This window comes from Xenopus laevis, chromosome 9_10L (genome assembly GCF_017654675.1).
Source record: "Xenopus laevis strain J_2021 chromosome 9_10L, Xenopus_laevis_v10.1, whole genome shotgun sequence".
Taxonomy (NCBI): Eukaryota; Metazoa; Chordata; class Amphibia; order Anura; family Pipidae; genus Xenopus; species Xenopus laevis.
The window spans coordinates 24,755,038-24,769,315 of NC_054387.1; the positions used below are offsets into that span (position 1 = coordinate 24,755,038).

The 14,278-nt window shown below is 39.6% G+C and overlaps 1 protein-coding gene across 3 annotated transcripts; it reads right to left on the minus strand.

Moving 5' to 3' along the window:
- Positions 1-545: 545 nt before the first annotated feature.
- Positions 546-14,078, minus strand: dcxr.L (dicarbonyl/L-xylulose reductase L homeolog). Of its 3 annotated transcripts, none has more exons than NM_001095979.1 (8): positions 13,937-14,025; positions 11,160-11,257; positions 5,616-5,770; positions 4,876-4,918; positions 4,700-4,799; positions 4,339-4,403; positions 2,068-2,185; positions 546-909 (listed from the first exon to the last, which is right to left on the minus strand). In NM_001095979.1, exons 1-8 carry the CDS (start codon positions 13,986-13,988, stop codon positions 806-808), a joined length of 735 nt encoding a protein of 244 aa, NP_001089448.1. In that variant the 5' UTR covers positions 13,989-14,025; the 3' UTR covers positions 546-805. The 3 variants fall into 3 exon arrangements, with proteins under 3 accessions (NP_001089448.1, XP_018090068.1, XP_041431679.1); XM_018234579.2 differs by having other exon boundaries at positions 548-909; positions 11,160-11,260; positions 13,937-14,078; XM_041575745.1 differs by lacking the exon at positions 13,937-14,025 and adding an exon at positions 13,716-13,892 and having other exon boundaries at positions 548-909; positions 11,160-11,260.
- Positions 14,079-14,278: the final 200 nt, after the last annotated feature.

The following is a 14,278-nucleotide window of genomic DNA, read 5'->3' on the forward strand; positions in this document are numbered from 1 at the left end:
CTGCAACTGCCTTATCTGCAACCTGACCCACAACCCGCCGACCACCATCAAACCAGAAGTGATGTCATCAAAAGTGGGCGGGACAGAAACAAGTTTTGTAAAACTTTTAAAGAAGTAATATATAGACAATATTACACAAGATAAGAAATTTAGATGAGACCCACAACCCGACCCGCACCTGAAAATCCTCCCCTCATTCCGCAGGATGCCCGCTTTTTTTGTGGGTAATCTGTCGGGTACCCGACCCCCTGCAGGGCTCTAGGTGCAGGTCTCCCAATTGAAGTCTGTACCGATTGAACCCCAGGGGGATAAGGCTGTGGAAATGACAGGAGTGGAGCAGCTTCCTCTGCTCCCCAAACCTGAAGTGCTACAGATTCAAACGTTTACGTTCTGTGGCAGGAAATGACAGTTATTAGTGGATTTTAATTTTTAAGATCTCTGGAAGAGAAGCAGTGAATGTTCAGATCTTTGATTCTATGCTTCTTTACTTTTGGCAGAACTTACAGCTTAGTGTCTACTTTTTCTAAATAAAGTGAACAACCCCAGGCAATAGCAGATATATTTATTTCTTTCAGATAGGATTTAACAAGATATTATGGCTCATACAAAGTAATAAAGAAAAAATTGTTCTTTACTAGATATGTCTGCCCTTACATGCATAGTTTTTTTTTTCCAGATTATAAGGTCCAGCAATGCTGATCATAACTGGACTGTCTGTGGTTAAAGATGCTGAAGTTGACATTCAGAAGCAGTTGGAGAGGCACTTAGAAAGTCCACAGTGGTGCAAAAGATAAGGCTCTGAGAACTAACAGGCAAGGAATCCCCCATCCACAGGCAGACAGGAGCCAGTGATCATGGAACTTTTATCACTTAGCAGGAACAGAATACTGTGAACTACGTCTTCCACTTCTGGAAACAAAGCAACAGGATGGTGAAGAAGAATGATTTCAGGTAAACAAAAAACTCAGTAGCCGCTAGTAATCTAGAGTGCAAAATAACCTACATTTTATGCTGTCTGCTTTGCACAGCACCAAGAGGACATGAGGCATACTCCCTCCAGTGACTTAGTTTGGAAAAAAAAAAACCACAAGACAGAGGATCTATTTTTACTACAATCTGACAAACTACTCCATATAACTATCCCACTGTATATCATGGAACCAGATGAGGTCTATTTGCCAGCATAAACTGATGGCTCAACGTTAAAAAGAGATACTGACACCAGAAATTAAACCATTTTACATCTATCATAGTATTGGCTTTGTTTGCTCCTTATAATTTTGCCATAAAAGTATTTGCTCAAAGCTTTTACATTACCCATCTGACTCCTCATGCTCGTCTATGAGGGGGCTGCCATATTTGTGCAGCAGGAGTCAGATTAGAAACTGACAGGCTGAAATGGGACAGTCAGGTTGGCAAAACAGTCAGATTTAGGAACATCAACTAAAAATTGTTTACAAAAACACAACTTTTTATGTACATTCATATTTTAAAAAGTATTTTTTTAGTATCAGTATCACTTTAAGCAGCAACTGATATGCCTTCACAAACAGAAATATTTTTTAGACCACGTGCTTTTTTACCACTTTTTCTTCCTTCCTCACTTTTCGCAGCCAGGACTGCCATCAGAAACTGTGGGCACCTTTTCTGTGTAGTTAGGTAGGTTTTGCTAGGGCAAAAGGTTGAACTTGCTGAATGTATTTTTTTGTACTATGGTACAAATCCACAAATCATTGAGCTGAAATGCAGGGGTGTAACAGACCCTGCAATTGCCAGGGGTCCCAGCTGATTTTGTAGCTGCAATATGTTCATGGAAAACATCTTGTTCCCAAAGTTTAGGGGCCCAATAACTTGTCAGTAGTACTTCATATAAATAGTAAAATTAATTAATTAGTATATACTAATATACTGATGGTTTCCCTGGTCACATTCACATATTTTAAACTCTATATATTTCAAGTTCGCAATAAAAGAAAAGTGAATGAAAAACAAGGTAGGAGGCAAAGCTACAGTTCTGAAGGAAAATAATATAACAGCAACTGTAGATAAAATGACTGAACCACTAACCAGCAAATCGCCCCAAAGGAATACGATTTAGCATTGGCTTAGACTTCTGGGGATCACTCCAACCAACGCGTCCCATCTCAGTCATTACTACAGTGGGGTTCACAGAATTAACACGAATCTTTAATAGAAACAGACAAATAAACAATCAAAACCATTATAGCAGAGTCATATATGCAGTTAAATAAGATAATTCTAACATGTTATGGGAAGTTCTAAAAAGTTCACATAGGCTGAAAGTCACGTGCATGGTTCCACAAAGGTGTATAGCTAAAGTAGGTCTACTAAATGCAACTAATGGGGTAAGAGGAAGACCAGTGAACTAGAAAAAAGTAGTATAGTAACATATATTATTATTTCTAAAAGTATCCTAGTTGCAGTGACTAGCACTGAAAAATGCTGCCACTCTTATAGGAGAAGTCTTCGTTAAAGTAACAGTTCAGTGTAAAAATAAAAACTGGATAAATAGATAAGATAGATAAATAGATAAGATGTGCAAAATAAAATATGTTTCTAATATAGTTAGTCAAAAATTAAATCTATAAAGGCTGGAGTGACGGGATGTCTAATACTGCATTATAGCCAGAAGCCAACTTCCTGCTTTGCAGCTTTCTAACGCTTAGTCAGTGTCTTTAAGGGGGCCACATTGGACATAACTGTTCAGTGAGTTTGCTTTTGATCCCAGCATGTAGGTCAGTTACAAAAGGAAACCGTTATGACCCATATTGTCCCCACTCAAGTAATTTTTGGCTTAAATTATAGTTAGAATACTAACTATATTGCAAACATTTTCTATTTTGCACAGGTTATCTATTTACCCAGTTTTTCGCTTTACACTGAACAATTCCTTTAAAATGAATAAAAATAAATTATGCTGGGATGTTTTTTTAGACTGTGAATGCCATTTAAAGGGCGGGTTCGCCTTTGAATTAACTTTTAGTATGATATAGAAAGTCAACATTTAGGCAGCTAGGGTCAAATTTACCCTAGTAACTATGCGTTGATTTGAATAAGAGACTAGAAGAAAATGAACAGAAGAGGTTGCAAATAAAAAGTAGCAATAACAATACATTTGTAGCTTTACAGAGCATTTGTTTTTCAGATTGGGTCAATGGTCCCTATTTTAAAGCTGGAAAGAGTCAGAAGAAGAAGGCAATAATTAAAAAACGATAAAAACGAATAAATGAAGGGCAATTGAAAAGTTGTTTAGAATTAGCCATTCTATAACATACTAAAAGTTAGCCTGAAGGTGAACCAACCCCTTTTGGGGGTCAAAAAAACATCCTGCATCTGTGCTTTCTTGTTGCATTTCCAGTGTAAGGTACTAATAAAGGCTTCTGTAAAACAAAGAGATAACAGGTTAACAACCATGAGTTGTCCTCCCAACCTTTGCAACAAAGCAATTGGAAAGTAAATGAATTACAAGAAGACTTCAAGCTTGAACTAACCATGAGTTGTCCTTCCAACCTTTGCAACAAAGAAATTAGAAAGTAAAGGTGGCCATACACAGAGATCCGCTTGTTTGGCGATTCAATGCATATCCCTAGGCCCTATTGATTGGATCATAACGAAAGCAATACGTGTGGTCGGATCACAGGACGGCATCAATGGACAGATGTGGTCCGCGATCCGACTGAATTGTTGCCCCTGCCCCATCGACATCTGGCTGACTTTCATCCTCTCATTGTGGTCTCAAAAGTCAAGCGTGAAAAACTATACTATGCTGGATTAGTAAAGGTAAGGGGTTTCTCACCACTTACCCATCAAACAGCAAAAGCAGTTAATGTAGTACCGAAAGATAATTTCTTCTTTAAACTTGCAATTAAGTAGGTAAAATAAGGACGGGAAAAACACTCCCCACACTACTATTGCACATGGATCGACAGATTTTTAAGACCTATTTATCAATAGGTGAAAGTTCACGGTTTGATAAATACAGCTCTAAAAATTCCATAGCAATAAATGAGAGGCCCTCTGTAATTAAACTAATTTAATTATTTGATAAATCTGCGAACTTCACTTTTAGCTCTAATTGCTTTCATACAGACTTTTGTCTGTTTTCATCAGTGTTAGATATTCTGCTCACCAGGTATGGGAGTCAGGAAGCACAGTGGCTGGACGTCATTGACAGTACTGAAGGGAGTTGTGTTGTGTACACTATGGGCTAAAAACTACGGAGGGAAGCTGCTGCAGGTTGCTGTGTTGTGCCTTATCTAATAAAAACCTCCCTATTCTCTTTTCATTAGGAACATAAAAATATATAAAAGGCATCACCTTCTTTGGTCCTAGTTCAAGTGCCATCACCTTGGTCACCATGTCTAAAGCTCCTTTTGTTGAACCTGCCAGAAAAAAGGGAAACCTTTTCTGTGTAACCAAAGACCACCATCAACAACTACTGGGTGCTTTGCTATAAACAAATCTGTCTGTCTATCTAGAGGCCCAAAGGCATGTTATAGCTCTCAAGAGATATTTTTTATATCCATGGCCAAACCATTCTGCAATGCTGTGTGACAATATAATTTATAATCTGGCCCACAAACATTACAAATAGTTGTAAACTGAATACAATTGTTCACAACAAAAAGGTGAAGAGAACTGCAGTTCATAGCAACGACGTGGAATGTGAGATGCTTACAGTACACAGAGTGGTCCAGCAAAGCACACTGTGAGGCCTGGCTGGATACATTAACAATGGCACCTGGAACTCCACGCTCAATCATCTGATGGACAACAATCTGATGGAAAACACAAGAGTAGTTAGCAAGACAGAGAGCAAATCCTTTTTTGTTGCTTTGCTGTATTCCTGCTTACCTGTGAGACATGTAACACTGCTTTAACATTCACAGCAAAACTCCTAGAAAAAGATTATAATCATAAAAAGGGTAATGGCAATCTGTAAGAGATAAGTGAAAACTACAGTTTCTGTGCTTTTGAAGTACTGTATTTTTTTATTCTTTACTACAGATTACTTAATTTTAAAACAAATTTGGTTAGTTTTTGCATTGAACTTCTCTCCGGTCCTATAACTATGTGAAACCTTTGCTAAGTAAGGAGGCCACTAAAGCATTGTAGGAATGTTAAAACACAGTCTACAAAACTGCATTGCAGTTTTTCATCTTACCTTACCTCCAAAAATTATAAGATATACCATGTTGTCCCTGATTCCAGGAAAAAAAAAAAACCTAAGACAGGGAAGTACCCCAGACTGGTTAACTCTTAAAATCACTGACCTTTTACCCATATTGTTTCAAACACTCCTTGTGCTTTTGCTTTGTCATTTAATAACAACAGTAGGCAAAAAGTATGTTCAGCACGAGCCCTATTTATTAACTCATTCTGGACAAGAGGGTATTGCCCTTTTAAATAAGTGTAACTGCACAGGCCCAGTTCAGTAGGTTTCACTTATTTCCTGTTTGCAGGGCATAGTGACCAACAGAATGTAGAGCACTTAATATTCTTTTTCTGCTGTTACCCTGCATGTGAAAAATAAAGGCTTTTCTTTTAATTGGAGTGCTGCCCATTTGAATTCCTAACACTTAATATTCTTTTACCTGTCAAATGCTTCTTCTGTGACTGCAAGAAAAGGCTGTAGGATGGCCACGGCTGCATTATTTACCAGTATGTCCACAGGTCCAATTGAGCTCAGAGCTTTTTCTGTTGCTGACCAGTCTGCTAAATCCACACATATTGTCTGCACACCAGGGCACTGCAATTAAATGTCCAAATGTAAAAAACGAATCCGGGATTGAAGTTCCCCCAAAATCCAGCAACTTCTTTTAGGGCCCTCCTCTGCCCAAACAAAAGCTTCACAGAAATAAACGATGTTGCTGTATCCCTCAGAGAGGAGGGGGTAGATAACAGAAAGTTTATATAGTGTAGTAATTTCAATATTGAGTAAAATACACCCACAGTGTCCTCCAAACATTACTAAAACACTTTTTTACTGTGATGCAAAAACAACACATACACTTGTGTGTTAAATTAACTTATTCACCATGTGTGTTCAATTATAACTTTTTCACAGGAAGAAAAGAGAACAGACAGAGGTGGGTGGGTCCGTAACTAAGGGATAGTGAGGTTAGCAACACAAATCCGGATTGTTGCTTTACGGTGGTATTATATACTCACAAGAACACAAACAGGATGGTCTCTCATCCAGGCTCCTTCTTCCTGAATCTCTTGATGGGGAGATAAAACAGATATCCTGTGCAGAAGCGCTTTTAAAACATATTTAATAAAAAAGTAAAATCACACTCACAAACACACACTGGTATGTCGCATTGAAATGTCCTTGTAAAGTCCTTCTAGCACTTAGGTTTCCTCTGCGTCCCTTGGAACTTTGTGCTGCTTTTTTTAAAAAAACACGAGCGGCGCTGCTCCAAATCGCAGGCGTAAACACGCTCTGCGCTTCTGCGAGGTAAGAGCGTAGGAGCTTAATCATGCTGACGCGTTTCGCCTATCGGCTTCCTCCTGAGCGATGACGTTTCCTGCTCTCTGCTGCTGATTTATCTCCCATCGTTTTTTTCTTTTTAAACAAGTCCCTTCAAAAAACTTTATTTCTCTAGAACATTTTCACAATATTCTGTTAACTCCTTTTTATACTAAAATGAAGCAGTTTTTCTTTGTATCACATTAATCAAATTACATTCATGTATAATGCTTCACAATATATTATAACCAATCTAAAATATTAGATCTAAAAAACACACTATATAAAAAGGAGTTAACAGAATATTGTGAAAATGTTCTAGAGAAATAAAGTTCTTTGAAGGGACTTGTTGAAAAAGAAAAAAACGATGGGCGATAAATCAGCAGCAGAGAGCAGGAAACGTCATCGCTCAGGAGGAAGCTGATAGGCGAAACGCGTCAGTGTGATTACGCTCCTACGCTCTTACCTTGCAGAAGCGCCGAGCGTGTTTACGCCTGCGATTTGGAGCAGCGCCGCTCGTGTTTTTTAAAAAAAGCAGCACAAAGTTCCAAGGGACACCGAGGAAACCTAAGTGCTAGAAGGACTTTACAAGGACATTTCAATGCGACATACCAGTGTGTGTTTGTGAGTGTGATTTTATTTTTTTATTAAATATGTTTTAAAAGCGCTTCTGCACAGGATATCTGTTTTATCTCCCCATCAAGAGATTCAGGAAGAAGAAGCCTGGATGAGAGACCATCCTGTTTGTGTTTCACATTAGTTGAAACTCACTTCTTGTGAGTATATAATACCACCGGAAAGCAACAATCCAGATTTGTGTTGCTAACCTCACTATCCCTTAGTTACGGACCCACCCACCCCTGTCTGTTCTCTTTTCTTCCTGTTTAAAATAAGGGTGAAAAAGCTATAATTGAACACACATTGTGAATAAGTTAATTTAACACACAAGTGTATGTTCTTTTTGTATCACAGTAAAAAAGTGTTTTAGTAAAGTTTGGAGGACACTGTGGGTGTATTTTATTTAATATTGAAATAACTACACTAGTTCCCTAGTTGAAACTCACTTCTTGTGAATATATAATACCACCGGAAAGCAACAATCCGGATTTGTGTTGCTAACCTCACTATCCCCTTAGTTACGGACCCACCCACCCCTGTCTGTTCTCTTTTCTTCCTGTTTAAAATAAGGGTGAAAAAGCTATAATTGAACACACATGGTGAATAAGTTAATTTAACACACAAGTGTATGTTCTTTTTGCATCACAGTAAAAAAGTGTTTTAGTAAGTGACTGTGGGTGTATTTTACTTAATATTGAAATTAATACACTAGTTCCCTAGTTGAAACTCACTTCTTGTGAATATATAATACCACCGGAAAGCAACAATCCGGATTTGTGTTGCTAACCTCACTATCCCTTAGTTACGGACCCACCCACCCCTGTCTGTTCTCTTTTCTTCCTGTTTAAAATATGGGTGAAAAGGTGAAAATGACCCTTACTAGTGTTCATATATTTACTGGCACAGTTTTCACTTGTTTCTCCTTCCATTGAACTGGGAGGGGTGAACTGGGGGTGAAGGGGTGGATGGTAAATTAAGGAAGCAAACCAACGAGGATTGGGCATGTTACCCATTGTTTTCCAGTTAATTGGCTAATTACCCCTATTCCTACCCGTGGTTATCCCAAGACCTATTGATTGGTCTATCTTCTGCCTCATGGCCCGCATATATCGCATAATCCTATCAAAGTCCGTTTTTCCCCCTGATCTTAACAATTCTTTTAATGTTTTCCTGGACTCATGTTTTTATGTAAATCATCAGTAAAAGTTAAGTTTTAATTTGTTCTTTGAGTCATCGGATCCACTGGTGGGGAGGTGCAGTCTTTAGGGTTAGCTTTCCTTCTCCTTTACATTACTGAGGCAAAAGTTAAACCAAATTCATGTTTCTCTCAATGATGTATATGGCAGTTGCCAACATCAAGCTATCAGCAATTAGCTTTGATCAATCTATTACAAGTTAGGAAATTAAAGCAAATATATGGTTGGTTGCTATGGGTAACTGCAATACTGTGATGTTATTGTAAATGAGCTTTGGTATGTGCCAAAGAGGAAAATTAGGGGGCCTGCCTTGCCAAGTTATTCCCTTTTTAGTAAAGATTTTTATTTGGAATGGTTGAAATAGTAAGTAATTGTTTAGTTTAAAAATAAAAAATGGGTAAATAGATAGTAACCAATCAGTGACTTGAGGGGGGGCACATGGGTCATAACTTTTTGCTTTTGAATCTGAGCTGCATGCTGAGGATGGATTGCAAACTCACTGAACAGTTATATCCCATGTGGCCTCCCTTAAAGGACCAGTAACATCAAAAACATTTTTAAACAAATTCGTAAGTGTACATTGAAAAAAAAACACCAAGACAAAGTAAACTTTTAAAGTCTTCATTAATAAATAACATACAGAAACTCCGATTGCACTCCTCTTCAGAAAGAGATCGGGTGATCCATTGTGCAACGCTCGATTTCTTCTCCCTGCCTTCCTTATAGGAGATAGCCAGCAAGGAGAAATAGAGTACCGCATGATGGATCATCTCTGTGACGCCTTTTCTGAAGAGGAGCGGAAGCAGAGTTTCGGTAAGTTATTTCTTAATAAAGGCTTTGCGATTCTAAAAAAATGTTTTAACATTTTTTTTTGATATTACTGGTCCTTTAATGTCGCTGACTAACAAGCGTTAGAGAGATGAAAAGCAGGAAGTTGGGTTCTGTTCTTTTATGTTAGACATCCTCAAACTCCAGCCTTTATAGATTAAGTTTTTGGCTAACTAACTATATGAGAAACATTTTTTATGCACAGCCTATTTACCCAGTTTTTATTTTTACACTGAACTGTTCCTTTAATAATATGGAGCATGTTGCTACTAAAAAAAAAAAAAAACAACATTAAAACACCCTAAGAAGTGTACTGCAACATTAATATATCAAGTAGGGATGCACTGAATCCACTATTTTGGATTCGGCCAAACCCCTGAATCCTTTGTGAAAGATTTGGCTGAATACAGAACGATTCTTAATTTGCATATGCAAATTAGGGGTGGCAAGGGGAAAATTTTACTTCCTTGTTTTGTGACAAAAAGTCAAGCGATTTCCCTCCCGCCTCTAATTTGCATATGCAAATTAAGAATCGTTCAGTATTCAGACAAATCTTTCACGTATATGCAAATTAGGATTCCGATTCGGTTCGGGCAGAAGGATTCAGCCAGATCCTAATCCTGGTGAATAAGGCAGAATCCCGAAGCGATTTCTGGATTCGGTGCATCCCTAATATCAAGCACAATGTTCTGTTAAGGTGGCCATAGACGCACAGATAATATTATACGAAACTAATTTTCGTCCGATATTCTTTGCGTGTATGGTGGAAAAAGAGCCGACCGATATCGGCAGAAGACTTGGATATTGGTCGGCTCGTCGATTGGGCTGGACGGAAAATTTTAATCGGGTGCCTTTGAAGGGACCCAAACATCGCCCATTCTTAGTGCTGAATCGTCAGATACAGGTAGAATTCTATTGTTTTTTCCCGTATATCTACCTGTATATATGACGATTCAGCTCTACACGTGTGTATTGAAACGAACGATCTTTCTTGGAAAGATCTTTTCCAAGAAAGATCGTAATTGTTACGTCTATGGCCACCTTAACTTAATTATTCAAATAGGGCACTATTGGAATTATTGGCACTGTTGTTACAGAAATTTTCTGTATATCTGGTTTTCTGATAATAGGTCACATACTCATATAATAACCTCTGCAATATGAGCAGGTCAAATGTGAGAAGCAGTGTGAGAGCTCCACTAAATTTGTAAAATTGTGCCACCATTTATAGTGCGGCTATTGGGGTAGGATGCCTGTGTTTTTTACTCTGCTGTAAAGCAGCACTGAACCCAATGCCAGTACAACAAATAAACCTAAGGCTCATGGGGATACTTTCTAAACAACAAAATATCAGTTTTTTTTTTTGCTATGAACATGATTACTCCTCTAGCCACCATGCAGGGTACCAGTGGCGGAACTACCTGGGGAGCAGGGGGTGTGATTGGTCCAGGGTCCGCACCCCCTCAGGGCAGCTCGTATGCCGATATTTCCGGGCCAAAAAAATCATGTACGGAAGGGGGGAGGCAGACTGCACGTCCCGCACCAGGGCCTGCCCCCTCTAGTTACGTTAATGCAGGGTACACACATTGGGCCATTAATTATAGGATAGGTTCTTGAGGTTTCCACCAACAATTTTGTTAACAGGAGATTAGCTTTAAAGGAGAAATGTTGTGTGAAAAACAAGAATGTGCCAGTGCATTAGACTCTTAAATATAGAAGGTAAGCGCTGAAAAACAATTGTTTCAGGTTGATTTATTTAAAAGAATCAGAAGCTAGGCTGGCCTGAAACTGGTCTTTGCTTGTGCGACTGCACCATATAGTATTCATTATTGCCTACAATATTAGGGGTTTTTCACTTATCCTATATGAGTAATAATGCCCCTATCTCTAACATCAGGAGTGTCCTCTTACCACTGGCTCCAGAGTGTGTTGGGGGGCAGGGTGCACAATTTGCACCTGGCCCACCATCATGTTGTTAAACCACTGTCCCTTGGTCCAGACCACAGTACCCCCTCTCTTCTTACCTCTCGGGCCAAGCTTTCCAGGTCTTCATAACTTCTACTCAGTGCAACAACTTCTGCCCCAGTTTTCCTCAAAGCCTTTGCAGTCTCCCGTCCAATTCCTACTGAGAGATTTTGTTATTCAATCACACAAACCTTCTGTTCTCTCTAGGAAATATTTATTTTCCTGAATATCTACTGTACAAGAGATATATATATATTTTCTAATGTTTTACAATTCAGAATATACATTTTCAGAATATTTTTTTCCCTGTAGTAACTACATAAAAAGGGTTGTGCAATTAACCTTAAAGGGGAACTCCACAAAAACATAACAAGCTTTTTTAAAAGTAAACATAATTTCAAGCAACTTTGCAATATACATCAATTGAAAAATATAGACTTTTTATGATATTTAATGGTTTCTGATAGTTCCCGACGCCTAGCACCCTGCTCTTCTGCTGATCTTTCTGACTACTTTGTTGAGCTGGCTGACTACTGTTACTTTGTATCAACAGCCATCTATCCATGCATCCATGCATCCTCCAACCCCCACAATTCCCTGCACATGTGATTTCAATAAGGAACGGGCCATCATGCATTGCGGGTTATGTAGTTCCTGCATGCTGTCTGTAAACAGTGGAGAAGTTGTTACAATTTGCAACATCAATGTTTAGTCCCTCCTTCCCTGCCAGGATTTCAAATGATGCAGAAAGACTGTTAACCAGCTGGATTGCAGCATAGAAAATGGCAAATATTCATACTTTTTGAAGAAACAGATAACTGTGATGGGTATATTAGGGGTCAGGGCCACCATCAGGGGGAAGACAAGTGTCCCGGGCATGAAGGGGGGCCCAGCAGTGCTGCATTTTTTAAAGAGCCAGGCCCCCCTTTAGAGCGCCGAAGCGTGCGGCCATCCTGAAGAGCCGAAATGCGGAAGCAGCGAAAAGTCAAACGACTCAAAGCCACGAACAAACAGCCGAATCGGAACTCCAAAAAGGCATAAAGACCCCAAGTCACGAAAACAGCCAAAATTGAAGTCCTGAAGCGGCGAAAAGACTCAAAGTCACGAAATGAGGCGAAGTTGAAGTCCTGAAGCCTTTAATTCAATTCTACTGAACACCATTTTTTTTAATCCCCTGGCCACCAATGTATTATTTTAATATTCTATAGGCCTCTGCCACCAATGTTTTTTTTTAAAAAAAAAACATTTTTGGGGCCCCAATTTTTTTTTTTAACTTGTAAGGGGGGCCCTGGCGCCAATGTTTTTTTAAAAATATATTTTGGGGCCCCAATTTTTTTAACTTGTAAGGGGGGCCCTGGCGCCAATGGTTTTTTAAGAAAATTTGGGGCCCCAATTGTTTTTAATTGTAAAGCTCCCCATAGACGCGACGATTCTTCTTGCCGAACGACCGATTTTAGGGAAGCCCGACTGATCATTCGAAATTATTGCGCGGTTAGTGAGATTCGAACGATCATACATCTTACGATTTTTCGGCCGACATCTGTCAGGGAATTGATCGGCCAGGTCAAAAAATCTTTGTCGGTCCCAGTGCAATCTACCTATGTTTGCAGGGCCAAGCAGGCAGCTCCCCTTTGTTTTCCTGGCAAATTGGTCTTTTCAGTTGATGGTAAATTCGTACGATCGTTCTGAGAAGATCGTGGTCTCACGATCAGGATCTGATCTTTTAAAAATCTCAACATCTATGGCCAGCTTTAGGGAGGCCGTGGAAAAAAATTTTTGGGCCCCCAATTTTTTTTTAACTTGTAAGGGGGGCCCTGGCGCCAATGTTTTTTTGGGGCCCTGATTTTTTTTTACCTTGTAAGGGGGGCACTGGCACCAGTGTTTTTTTTTTTTTTTTAAACTTATAAGGGGGCCCTGTCCATCAATAGCTTTTTATAACTTGTGTGTGGGGGGATTACTTTTTTAGCACTGATGTCTGTGTGGTCTTTGGGCATGATCTGGGGTGGGGCTTGGGCGCCAGCGTGGGGCCTAGGGGACCCCGAAAATTTTAGTCCCCCCTCCCTTTTCCCCCTGCACAGATGTTAATACCTGTAAATATCTCTAAGTCTTCAATCACCCCTCGATGCAGATTCAGCAGAGCTCACAGGCACCATCTTCCGGTCTCTTTGGAAATTTCCATGGCTTTCGGCGCATGCAAATTTGTTAAGGACCGGAATATTGTGAGCTCCGCTGTGCTGACTCTGCATCGTGGGGTAATTAAAACTTAGGGGCATTTACAGGTATTAACACCTATGCAGGGGGGAAAGACAGGGAGGGGGGACTATGGAGGGTAGGGGTTTTCATTAGTTTGATTCTCCTTTAAGGCTGAATTCTGTGAAGTGTGTGGTTGTTGTTTAAGAGAATATTATACAGAGGTTTGGTAACACCTGTTTTTTATGCAAACAAAAGTTACCTTCAAGCCAGGAATTCAAAAATAAGCACCCAAGGCCACAGAGGGCAACATCCAAGGGGTTGGTGTGCAACATGTTGACACTGGTTCGGAATCATTACTATAAGGGGTGGCAGCTGGGGGAGTCAGGAGTAAATTGATAAGTGGGATTGTTATAATCACTTACATGTATTTAACCCTTTCCAGATCATCCGAATTCTTAAATAATTCCTCAGTACGCTCCCTTAGTAATGTAGTCTTTTCTACCATTCCAGATTTAGGATGCAAAAATATGCAGAATCAAACTTTGCAAAAGAGTTAAAGCAGTACAATTATACACGGTCAAAAATGTACGTTCTTTAAAGGTCTCCACCTCCTCTTCTCTCACCCAAAATAAAGTGGACTTACCCTTCCCTGCTCCAGTCACCAAAGCCCGACGGCCACAGAAGTTTATCTCCATAGCACAAGGCACACTCTAAAATCATGTGACTTTAAATGATAAAAAAAGAGATGTTGACGAGGTTCTGGCATCACAGTCATGAGACCTAAGGGTGGGCGTGGTATGTTTCTCACCCTTCAATTAAGGCTTTATTCACGCCTCCGTCCTGCCCGCATAGCTCATTGAGATCTACCCCCTCCTGTCATGTTACTCAGCTTTCGAGTCTCAGCTTTCCTGCTTTAATGATTTGCTCCATCCCCCCTCAGTCCTCCTCCCTCATCTTTAACCCCTTACCTCTTGTACAATAACTA

Bases quoted from the DNA above. Each gene is read 5' to 3' on its own strand.
- dcxr.L (XM_018234579.2), bottom strand. From the start codon at position 13,988: ATGGAGATAAACTTCTGTGGCCGTCGGGCTTTGGTGACTGGAGCAGGG. The intron at 5,771-11,159 runs GTAAGAAGAGAG...ATTTAATTGCAG, and splicing joins TGGAAAGCTTGGCCCGAGAG to TGCCCTGGTGTGCAGACAAT. The intron at 910-2,067 runs GTTAGTGGTTCA...CTTTGTTTCCAG, and splicing joins TCCTTTGGGGCGATTTGCTG to AAGTGGAAGACGTAGTTCAC.